Source organism: Drosophila montana, unplaced genomic scaffold, assembly GCF_035044405.1.
Source record: "Drosophila montana isolate Dmon_TW-CO22-7 unplaced genomic scaffold, ASM3504440v1 contig_2106_1, whole genome shotgun sequence".
NCBI classification, from domain to species: domain Eukaryota; kingdom Metazoa; phylum Arthropoda; class Insecta; order Diptera; family Drosophilidae; genus Drosophila; species Drosophila montana.
Window position 1 is genome coordinate 884,525 of NW_026997017.1, and position 12,410 is coordinate 896,934.

The 12,410-nt window shown below is 44.2% G+C and overlaps 1 protein-coding gene across 5 annotated transcripts; it reads right to left on the reverse strand.

Annotated features, from left to right (window-relative positions):
- Positions 1 to 248: 248 nt before the first annotated feature.
- On the reverse strand, positions 249 to 12,189 carry HDAC6 (histone deacetylase 6). 5 transcript variants are annotated; one of them, XM_064680330.1, is made up of 9 exons: positions 11,211 to 12,186; positions 8,336 to 8,620; positions 7,240 to 7,370; positions 6,999 to 7,182; positions 5,333 to 5,604; positions 3,843 to 5,262; positions 3,139 to 3,726; positions 2,022 to 2,109; positions 249 to 851 (listed from the first exon to the last, which is right to left on the reverse strand). In XM_064680330.1, the coding sequence occupies exons 1-9, from the start codon at positions 11,211 to 11,213 to the stop codon at positions 424 to 426; spliced, it is 3,399 nt and encodes a 1,132-aa protein (XP_064536400.1). In that variant the 5' UTR covers positions 11,214 to 12,186; the 3' UTR covers positions 249 to 423. The 5 variants fall into 5 exon arrangements, with proteins under 5 accessions (XP_064536400.1, XP_064536399.1, XP_064536401.1 ...); XM_064680329.1 differs by having other exon boundaries at positions 3,100 to 3,726; XM_064680331.1 differs by lacking the exon at positions 11,211 to 12,186 and adding an exon at positions 8,914 to 8,930 and having other exon boundaries at positions 3,100 to 3,726.
- Between the last annotated feature and the right edge of the window lie 221 nt (positions 12,190 to 12,410).

Consider the following 12,410-nt stretch of genomic DNA (forward strand, 5'->3'; position numbering starts at 1 on the left):
TCGCAAGCAGCTGATGCGTCCGACGGAACCGGGGAATCAGCCCTTTGGCGAACGACCACGCCCCCCTCCTCCTTTCCCGCGCGCGGGAAAAAAAACAATTAATTTAATGCGGCAAACGTTTCTTCAGCTTCAGCGGTGTGAATTTTGGATATTGGATGGAGAATATTGTGGATGCCAAGGTACAAGGTTAAACGGGATGCGGAGATGCGGTGTGTGTGTGCGTGGTGTGCGTGGTGTGCGTGGTGTGCGCGTGTGTGGGCGTGGTGTGCCTCAATGGGCCAGAAAGTATTGGATCAGCGTGAGGTAAATGCGTTCCAGCAGCGGCCACATGTGCTCCACAAGCAACTGGATAATGCGCCTAAGCGGCGGACACAGCGTGCACATGTAATCCGTAATGGCATCCAGCACACGCACCACCAAATGTCAGTTATTCCGCTCGAGATGTATGTAGTAGCCGCTGCCCATGCTGCTGGAGCCGCTATCCTTGTCCTTGTCCTTGTCCCTGCTCCTGTTCCTGTCGCTGTCGTTGTCCAGATGCTCCGCTTCGATCGGATAGCAGCCATCGGCACGCTGCATGCAGCCATGCGTCCAGGCCATCGCCTCCTGGAACTTGTCCAGATGCGCCAGATTCTGATAGGCATAGAGCAGCGGATGATCGATATAGGCGCTGCACTCGTAACACCACACGGACAGATCGCTGAAGCTCAAGACGAGCGGATGCTTGGCCCGTCGGCAATGCTGCTCCATGTGCTCATTGATGTAGCGACCGCAGCCGATGCTCTGGCAGCTCAGGCATAACCAATTCTCCACCGTTGAGGCGCAGTCGCCGCATGCGCCGTTTGTTTTTATTGCTACATCGTGACAAGGGGCGTCGGATGGGGGCGTCGGAAGTGGGGGCGGGGGGGTAAGATAAATAGATTAATAACTTGGAAATTCTTGGATTATGTGTAGCATAGAAAGCACGCAATATTTACAAAACGAAAAGCCAACGAAAAGCGTTTAAACATTGTTCGATTCGGGCAAAAATAGTCCAACTGTTATACAGTTGTTATACTGGAGGCAAATGCCGGATGAAAAGTGAAGAAACAGATGACAAACGTTCACAATTTGCGGCGTCTTACATGCACGGCAATTGGCGATATTAAACTGTTATACTGCTATGCGACAGCTATACTGTTATTTTCGTTTCATGCAAAGCAATTCCTTTTAACTGTTATACAACTATTAGGCGACAGCTATACACGATACAAATCAGTTCTTGATATTAACTGTTATACAACTATTAAGCGGCAATGATACTGCTATACGGCTGTTATACCCTTATTAATGATTCCGAATTGTGCTAGCCACAGACAGGTTTTTTGTACTTAAACTGTTATACAGCTACGGCGATAATACCTTCATAAGCTCATACAATTATTATACATGTGTATAGCTGATGAATTATTTTTAAAATGTAAATGTAACTTTTGTATTGCTGTCAAAGCTGTTATACATATTTTGTACAGCTGTTATATAATTTTTAGCTATTTTTATAGCATTGCTATCAGACAACTGTTGCATTGCAGTCGTCCAGCTTCTATTTCTTTGTATAACAGCTTTTATAAATTTGTTCAACTGTTATATTGCTTTACAAAACTGAAAAAAACATGTACAAAACTGTTATACAGTTAGGCGCTTTTCTAACCGTTGCATTCCTGTCATCTAACTACACTACACAACTGTTATATTGTTGGAAAAATAAGCTGTTTAACATTCTGTTATATATACATATGTAAAGGTACATAACAGATAAACTATAACTGTACTTCTTATGCGGGGTATTATATAGAGTTCTTCGACAGACAAGATCAGTAAAAAAAAAGAAGAAACAAACAACAAGAGGAAGCAACACACAGCACAGCCACAAGCGAGAATTAACAAAGCAGAAAGAAAGAGTGAGACAAACATATATGGCAAAATAAAAATAGAGAGAGAGAGGGAGACAGAGAGAGAGAAGTGCATATTGGGGTTTAGCTTACATTTGGGCACCTCCTCCGGACGCAACAGGCTCAAGTGTGGGCAGCTTTTGAGGGGATAAATGGCAAACATTTCCTGCTGCTCGAGCGCCTGGCAAGAGCACGCCAGTCAGAAATGTGGCATACAAAAGAGAGAGAGAGAGAGAGAGAGAGAGAGAGAGAGAGAGAGAGAGAGAGCGAGAGAGGCGCAGTGGGGGAACAAATTGTTAGGGGGAGAGAGAGAGAGAGAGACAAGAGATTAGTGTGTTTGCTAAAAAACTGTTTATGTGTGAGTGCAAAGGCAATATAAATATAAAGCTGCTTGATCAGTGTTGCCAATTCAGCTATTTTCTAGCCAAATTTGGCTATATTTGCCGATTTGTTGGCTTTTTTGTGTGCAAAAATTGTTTAGCTACATTGGCAACTGTTTTAAAGCGAAAGTGGAGCTGCTTGAAATAGCCAGAAAATAATAGCTAAATCAATTTGAAAATAGCCTGAATTGCAGGCAGCTGTAAATTTTAACAGTTTTAGACAAGACATCTCTAAAACCAAACAATTTCAGCTAAAAATAGTTCGATTTAGCTATAAATCAGCCGGTTGCAGCTAATAAATTGCTGATACTAGCTATAAATTAGCCAATAATCAGCTCGAAAATTAGCCCGCTTTTGCTAGAAATCAGTTATAATTACTACAAATATATGTATTTAGCATTATTATTTTAGCATGATTAAATTTTGGCTAGAAACGATATACTCTACTAAAAAAAATGGCCAGTAAAATATAACGATAGTTCAATGTAGATAGAAAATGATCATATTTTAGCACTAAAATAGCCGGATTTACCAATAAAATGACCAAATTCGAAATTATAAATAAATAGAGCTATAAAAGAACAGATTGATTTAGCTATAAACAATCAAAAAATTGCCAGATCTAGCTTGAAATAGTGGAATTGGCAACAATGTGCGTTAGTCGACTTGGTATTTATATTGTCTTTGATATGTGTGTGTGTGTGTGTGTGTGTGTGTGTGTGTGTGTGTGTGTGTGTGTGTGTGTGCGGCTACAGCTGCTGCTGCTGCTGCTGGTGGTCAGTTACTCGTACCTCCTTGTGCTCGGCCATAAACTCGCTGAGCGTTTTTACCTTGACTTTGGGCTTGCTGCCGCTGGGCCGATCCTGGCCGCGATCGGGCTGGGCGTCGATGTCGCCGCCGGCGGCGCCCAATGGATCGTCATTTGATATACTCAATTGATCCATGGTAGCAGCAAGAAAATCCTCGTTATTGTTTTCGCCCAAAACGAACTGCGGCAGTTTGCAGCCAAAGACGAGCGATTTCCAATGATGACGCTGCTGCTCCACGCACATCTGCAGCGTCTCCAGGCAGCTCTGGAAGGCAACCGTCGGCGAACGTTGGGCGGTTGTTGAACCGAATTGGGGCGTCGGCACCGGATCGCCCAGCAGCGTTTTTGTGCACATGGTCATCGCATACGATATGGAATTGACATTGTAGCCACCCTCCAGGCAGACGATGATCCGACCGCCGGCCAAGGCCGACAGCCAATGGGTGAACAGGCCGTAGCCCTCCGGCGTCACCTTGCAGCCGCCCAATGGATCCCCAATGGCCGCATCGAAGCCGGCCGAGACCAGCACCAGCTGCGGACTGAACTCGTATGCGATGGGCAGGATTAGCTGCTGGAAGGCCAATGCGTACTCCAGATCGCCCATGCCCTTCTGCAAAAGCGAAAAGGTAAAGGGTATGCGTTAGCCAGGCTTTGCCATGCTATTCAGTTCCATGTAAAAGATGGAACATATACATATACTCCAAGAGTGGAGGGAGCCGCACTCACCTTATTCCAGGGTATATTCACATTGAAGCCACGTCCGGCATTCTTGCCGACGACATCGAAATTGCCAGCGGGACCCTTGGGAAAGAAGGCGCCATGCTCGTAACGATGAACACTTATGTAGAGCACCTTGGGATTGGACTCGAAGATGTGCTGTGTGCCGTTGCCATGATGGACATCCCAGTCGACAATGAGTATGCGCTCGAGTCCATATTCGCGTATGGCATACTGGGCCGCAATGGCCACATTGTTGAATATACAGAAGCCATGCGGCTGATCCGGCTCGGCATGATGGCCCGGCGGCCGGACATTGCAGATGCCGCTGCGGGATTGGCCGCGCAGTACGCTGTCCACCGCCTGGAGTACGGCGCCGGAGGCGAGTATGGCGCACTCGAAGGTGCGCGGATGCAGGTACACCGAATTGTAGCCGGCGCCAACTTGCTGCAGCTCCTCAACGCTGCGTCCCAGCAGGCGGCGCACCGAATTGACATGGGCGCGCGTATGGGCCAGGCACACCTCGTCTGTGGTGGCGGCGCGCGCCTCCAGCTGTTGCATCCGTCCCAGCAGCTGATAGTCCTGATGCATCTGATGGATCTGGCGTATGCGCATCGGCTGCTCCGGATGGGTGGCATCATGCAAATTGAAATGCTGCAACATTTGGGCATCGTAGGCATAACAAACTCGCACCGCCGGCACCGACAGCTGCGTCTCGGCGCGCAACAGTCTCAAACGGGACGCATTGCTGGCGACCACATCCACACTCAGCTGAGCGGAGGTGCCGCGCGTCGGATATCGCTGGTCCGGCGACGGCGCCGGCGTCGTCCCGCCCAGCCAAATGCGCTGTACGCGATGCAGCGGAATCGTGCTGCTGATCTGCTGCAGCTCGCCGGGCGAATAGGTCTGCTGCAGCTGGAGGCAGCGCCAGTATGGCCGATGCACATAGATGCAGTTGAGCAGGGCCTCGCGCAGCACCGGGCTGGGCACCTGTAGGGGCTCCACCAGCGGCGGGCACGGATCACCCAGCAGAGCGCGCAGCGTCAAGGCGGCGCCCTCGGACAGCGATTCCACGCAATAGCCGCCCTCGAGAACGACGGCGATACGGCAATTGGCCAGATGCAGCAGCGGATTGAGCAGATGCGGATAACAGGCGGGCGTCACCTCCATCTCACCCTCCGGACAGCCCAAGGCCGCATCATAGCCGGCCGAGACAATAATCAGCTCCGGCTGATATTCCATGGCAACGGGCAGCAGCAGCTGCTGGAATATGGCCAGATAATCGCCATTGCCCAATCCCTTGGCATTCAGTGGCACATTGAAATTGTAACCGGTGCCGGAGCCAGCGCCAATTGCATGATAATCCGATTCCTGCAGATTTGGCCAGAAGCTGCCATGCTCATACCGATGTATGGAGAAATACAAGACTCTGCACAGGGAGAGAGGGAGAGAGTTAGAGTTAGAGACAGGCGAGAGTTTGGGGAGACAAGCAAACGCACCTGGAATCATTGTAGAAGAAGCGCTGCGTACCCTGGCCATGATGCACATCGTAGTCGATAATCAGGATGCGCTGCAGCTGGTGCGATTCGAGAGCATGCTGTGCCGCCAGCGCCACATTATTGAAGTAGCAATATCCATTGAATTCGGCCTTCATGGCATGATGGCCCGGCGGTCGTATTATGGCCATGCCATTCTGCGCCTTCCCCAGCAGCAGCTGCTCCACCAGCTCTATCGTCGAGCCGCTGGCCAAGAGCGACAGCTTAAACGTCGACTGCAGAGAGAGAGAAAGAGAAAGAGAGAGGGAGAGCGAGCATGAGAAAACATATCCCAAATTATATATGATCAAATTGTTAAAAGTTGTCTTCTTTTAAAGTTTCCACCTCGGGAGCTGCAAGAGCCAGAGCAAGAGCTCAGTATCTCAGGATCTTTGGGAGTAAGCCCTGAAATATTTGGTATATGATCTCTTAAATATCCTATGCAGATTATGTTTAACTCACATTCTAAATAGGCCTCAAAGTTCTCGAGTAAATTGAGAAGAGTGACAACAATTCTAATCGAGTTCAATAGAAGGCCGGACTGATAATATACATATATAATGTCAGATCAACACAAGGAATCTCAGGATTTGAACTAGCAAACTCTGGAATATTTGGTATGTGGTCTCCCAAATATCCCATGAAGATTATGTTTAAATCATATTCTAAATAGGCCTCAAAGTTCTCGAGGAAATTGAGAAAAAGAGTCAAATTTAATTGAGCTTAGCAGCAATAATCAGTATGAATATCAGGATATGTACGAGGAGTAAAACTCTGGAATATTTGGTAAGTGATTTCACGTATACCCTATGTAGGATTACGTTTAGATAATATTCAAAATATGCCTCAAAGTTCTCGAGAGAAAATTGTTGAAAATGATTCAATGAAATTTTCACAACCTTAAACGAACTTGAAGCCAAATGCAAATATTCTTGAAATATGCATTTTACATTTAAGTCGTCGATTCTAATCTGTGGAAAAAAATCTCTAATAAATTTGAATTCGAATAATTTGTGCAAATAAGAATCAGTTGTGGCACCAGAACCGAAGCATTCTAATTAATTATGCATATAGAGTTATTAATAATGCATTCATTCTAATTAATATTGCACTTATAATATATATGGCATATAAAATAGACACAATGCGATCGTATAGGTCGCAGATACTATCTAAAATTCATTGCACAGATAAGCCACAGAGATCGGCCGTACTTTGAGTTGGAAATATACATACATATATATATATATATGTATGTATGTATGTGTATATACTATCTAATCTCTCTATAGCAATGTCTCAGCATCTGAAACTTTATTAACGCTCGGTTGGTTAACGATTACAATCGCATTCGAGCTGATTGCGTTTATTTGATAACCGGTTCCAGGCGCAACAACAAACCCAATCTTCAGTTATTTTGATACCCGGAACCCATTGAATTGGCTATGTTTTTCGATCCTAGCCATAAGTCGAAGATTATGGAATCTAGATACTGGAAACTTTCTATATAGACACTTTTATATGCCACACTTGAACACTGAAAATTTCATAAAGATCGGACTATAGAGACCGAAGTTATTTAAGATGCATTCGCCTGGGTTTAGCTATAAATATAGATATTGGCTCTTACCGGATGTATGTAGATGGCGTCATAATGGGAGCTTAACTCCTCCATAGCCTCCTCATCGTGAACGCCCGACGTTTGCTCCAGTCGCTCGTAATGTTCCATTGAGTGCAGCTTCAGGATTTCGTCTTTTGTGGCTAGACGGGATTTCAGCTGCAGGCAACGCTCCACCAGCTTCAGCTCGCGACATCTATGCAAAGAGTTATTATTTGAATGATATAATGATATACAATTAGGTCACACTCACCGCTCCAGGGTGCGCGTAAAGCGTTCGGGTCTCTCCTGATGTGTGCTATCCCAGAGGCAGCAATGCTCGCTCATGGACTCATCATAGATGAGAGCTGTGGGGCCACGATGCATGCTCTTCGCGTTGACAGCCTGCGCGTCCATGGGGGTAAAAGAAGAAGGCAAATTTAAATCGCTGCCAAGCTGAGAGTTCGTTTAATGTATATTGCACCAAAAGCTCTATAAACTATTTCCCGATTAAGCCAATTTGGTAAAATTCGATTTATCGACTTTTTTAAATCGATAAATGAATGCATGCTTCATTAAGTTGTTTATGTACAGCTTCCAAAGCAAGTTTCAGTGCGATTGATTGAAAAAAATAAAACACAAAAGTTTTTTCACAAATTTTTACAGCTTGTGAAAGGATTTTTCCAAATTTTGGCCTGTGAAAAATGCAGCTTGCTAGCTCTTACGGTTTGAGCTGTATGCTGATCATCAATCAGTCAGTCACTCAATCAGTCAATCTTTATCGATATATGCACTCATATTCTGAAAGATATCGATAACTGGCTCAAGCTGCAGCTTGCTAGCTCTTACGGTTTGAGCTGTATGCTGATGATCAATCAGTCAGTCAATCAGTCAGTCACTCAATCAGTCAATCTTTATCGATATATGCACTCATATTCTGAAAGATATCGATGACTGGCTCAAGCTGCAGCTTGCTAGCTCTTACGGTGTTAGCTGTGTGCTGATGATCAATCAATCAATCAATCAGTCAGTCAGTCAGTCAATCAGTCAGTCGGTCAATCTTTATCGATATACCCCACATGTACTCACATTCTGAAAGATATCGATAACTGGCTCAAGCTGCAGCTTGCTAGCTCTTACGGTGTTAGCTGTGTGCTGATGATCAATCAGTCAGTCAGTCAGTCGGTCAATCAGTCAATCTTTATCGATATATGCACTCACATTCTGAAAGATATCGATCTGGCTCCAGCAGCAGCTTGCCAGCTCTTACGGTGTTACCTATGTGCTGATCATCAATCAGTCAGTCAGTCAGTCGGTCAGTCGGTCAGTCAGTCGGTCAATCTTTATCGATATACCCCACATGTACTCACATTCTGAAAGATATCGATAACTGGCTCCAGCTGGGCAGCTGTGCCGTTGTTCTGCGATTTAAGCATGTTCCGCGCCCGACGTTTTGCCTCCTGAAGCGCTGGACTCGGTTTGCGCGGACCGCAGCTGCCGGCGCCGTTGCTGCCGTTGGCGTTCGGTCCCGCCGCTGCGTTCGCCGCTGCTGCTGCTGCCGCCGCCGTCGCCGACGACGTCGACTTCGACTTGACCATGGCGCGAGTTTGTATTTTGGCCTGTTGTGCGCCTCGTCGCGTTACGATCGGTGAGTTCTGTGAGAGATGCAAAAGTGTGAGCGTGAGAGACGTTTGAGAGAAAGGCAGGCAGAGAGGGAGAGAGAAAGAGAGAGGGTGGGGTGGGGTGGGGGGAGGGAGAGAGGGGGAGGGAGAGAGGGAGAGAGAGAGAGGGGAGAGAGTAGGAGATTTGATTTATTTTTTTTTTGTTTTTTTTTTTTTTTTTGTTAGAGATTAGTGACGGCTTCTCGATTAAACAGTTTAAAACGTTGTATTTTCATGAACTAAAAAAAAAAAACAAAATGTCGAACGGAGAAATTTGTTTGCTTAACTGAGTTCCTTTCCGTTGGAATTGTAGGCAGCCACTAGAGAGTGGATGAGTTTTTTTAGACAGTCAAATGACTGATTACTACAAATATATGTATAAAGTACACTGAATTATCATCGGGACAGCAAATACGATGGGTACTACGCCAGCTGACTTGAGGCCCTATCGATTTTTAAGTACAGCAACAACAACGAAATATGAAAATTAATAATGCATATGCAAGTGTGGGAACTCCTCAAACTGTTGATTCATTCAAAATTTTATCGATAAATAATAATAAGAATAAGTTGAATTTGGCAAATTTATAAAAAGGGGTTCGATAAATTGATTGTACGTGTGCAAGCACATAATACATATGCAATTATGTATGTATGCAAATATATATGTGTATTTAAGTATGCATGTGCATGCATGCAGATGTGTGCATGCTTGCATGCGTACATGTACATGCTACATAGTTTGCATGCATGATTGTTTGCATGCATATACCTACACAAATGCATGTATGTATGCATGTCCCTGCCTGTGTGTGCATCTACATATGCGTATGTATGTGTATGCATATGTGTGCATGCATGTATATATATATATATATGAATACATATACACATATACATAGTCTGCATGCATGTTTGTTTGTATGCATATACCTATATAAATGCATGTCTATATATGTACATACATAGGTGCATGTATGCATGTCCCTGCCTGTGTGTGTATGTATGTTTGCAGAGAATTAATGTACGCAAGTGTGTACGTATGTGTATGCATAAGTGTGCATATGTGTGCATGCCTGTATATACATGCATACATAGTTTGCATGCATATATGTATCTACATAAATGCATAATTGTACATATGTAGGTGCATGTATGCATGTCCCTGCCTGTGTGCATGTATGTATGCACATCTGCATGCTTGCATGTATACACACACATGTGCATATGTATATAATCTTGATCAGTATATATATCGCGTCGATAAAGACCTGTCCTGTATATAGTTTCGACTCCCTTACATATGTCGGAATATGAACTAGTTTCACATATTATCAATATCGGATCACTATATCATATGAATGATTGGTCGGAAATTAGGTGCTTGCATGAATGGTTCTTTTTGAAAGGCTTTTTTTGACCAAACTTGACATTTGTTGCTTTCAATATGCTCTACACACATGAGATATCTCTTCACCAAACACAGCAATTACAAGCTTTACAATGCCGACATATCCGTCAGGCGATATATCTGCAAGGGTAATTAATCTTCGACATGCTGTAAATGGTCGAGCTTTTCTGTATTTTCATATCTTTGTCAGCAAAAAGAGTTTAGATTTCCTGTTAGAATCTTAAATCGCACTTGTTCTTCCTACACTCAGAAGCCAAGAAACAACAAATGGATAACTTAGCTATTGTTAGATGAGAGAGAAAGAGAGAGAGAGAGAGAGGGTTTAACAGCTACAGTAGTTACTCGCAAATTCGCTTGAAGAACTCAATTTAAACAACAGGGAACAATAAATATAAATTTCCCAAATGGGACATTAATTTAATGAAATATTTCAGTTGTAGAATCACCACGAATACCGCAAGACTATTTGCATATTGTGCTGAGCAATTTTCTTGAATTCAAGACCTGAAATTAACATATATTGCGGTATTTGATTTCAATCGCTTGATGATTCACAAGTTTCAGGTGTTTCCATAATTGAAAATATCCTCCAATGCACACATATACACACAAATTAGAGCTGAGGCAATTCAAGTACACAAGCTTATCTAAATCTTGTTGAAATACGCGACAATATCATATTACAGGGGAACTGCATGATCAGCGGGAGGCGGGGAGGGTATGCATACATACATACGCACATGTAAGTGTATTGTAATCAAAATGGGTCACGCTTGTAAAATAAAAGTGGTGAATTTCTTGACTCCCTGAGGCACCCTGTTTAAATGCACTGCACGCTTTTGATAGATAACACAATACTGCTGGGCTGGTAGACTTGGGCTGCTGTGATGAGTAATCAATTAACCGTTTTACTGAGCTTTAATTTGTGTACTGTCCAAAAACAAAAGCAATCACAAGGCACATACACAAATGCAAATAATGCTGCGCTTAATTAAAAACGAAAAACCGTTGGGCAACAAATCAGTGGGTTAACTGAAAACGAATTTTGTGTTTTTGAATTCAAGCGAGGCTGCGCCGCCAACGGCGTCTGCGTTTGTGTGGGTGTTGTTGCTGCCATTGCCGCATTTGGTGCTAGTCTAAAAAGGCGCGCGACGACGTCAGCTGCGAACTTACCATGATTATCTCTCTTCTTTATTGTTGTAGTTGTTGCTGCTGGAGCTGTGGAAGCTTAAGCCGAAGTTGGAGCTTAAAATTGACGCGGGGATTTTGCGCTCACACAAACACACACTCTCTCTCTCTCTATCTGTCTTTTCGTTAAGTTGTTGTTGGTGGCGCTATTTTGCTCTTGTTTTGAAGTGGGCGCAACAATGCGTGCGTGCGTTCGTCCGTGTGAGTCGTCGTTTGTTTGTATTGGTATGTAATACTTTTTTGGCTGTTGTTGCTGCTACTGTTGCGTGATAAGCACAACTCTGATTTTCGCAGCGTATTGATTTGAATTTGAACTATAACTTGGTATCTTATAATTAGCTAAAATCTGGTGCAGTATTAAATATTGCTTTAATGTGATTATTTGCTATCTCGCTCGCTTTCACGCTGCGCCAGTTTTCGCCTGCCTTGCTGCCTGTCCGTCTGTTCGTTCGTTCGTCCGTCCGTCGGTCCGTCGGTCCGTCTGCCTCGTCTCTGTCCGTCTCTACTGCCGTGGCTGTCGCGCTTCAGTTGCTTTTATGCTTAGTGCCTTTTGTTGCTTCTTTTTTTTATAAATATAAATTATACCTATGCTATGCACATGCTTTATTCGCGTTCACTGTTTTGTTGGTGTGTTTCTGTTAGTTACACATAAGAAAAGTTACAAAAAACTATTTTGGATTCACATGGGTGCAACGTAAAGAAAAAATTAATAAACGCTGTTCTTGCGCGCACACACACACACACAGACATACACACGCACACACACACAACACTGCTCGAGCACAAGGCCAAGACGACGCGATGGCTGGATGCAACGATAATTGGCAACACAGCAGCGGGCTAGAAACGGAGCCAGAATCAGAACCAGAACCAGGAATTTGAGAGCGAGAGCGCGCGGGCGAGCGGGCGGTTGGCGGCAGGCGGCAGGCGGCAAAGTAGTGTTTGTCTGCCGTCTGCTTTTGTTATTGTTTTGCAGTTACAAGAAGTGTGTGACCGTCGGCCGCAAATGCTCAAATACCAAAAATAAACTAGAAAAAATGTTGAGAAATTCACTACGTCTGTTTAAATTGCATATTAAATATTTGGCATATTTGCTATGCTTTACAAATGTCATCTATTCGGCTATCAATTGGTTTTTTAACTAACATTAACATATACTTAATATTCAAGAGTAATTTATGTTTT

Excerpts from the sequence above, each read along its gene's own strand:
- HDAC6 (XM_064680329.1), bottom strand. Across the intron at positions 5,605-6,998 it reads ACGCCATCTACATACATCCG|TCGACGTTTAAGCTGTCGCT; the intron begins GTAAGAGCCAAT and ends CTCTCTCTGCAG. Across the intron at positions 852-2,021 it reads TCCGGAGGAGGTGCCCAAAT|CAATAAAAACAAACGGCGCA; the intron begins GTAAGCTAAACC and ends GTCACGATGTAG.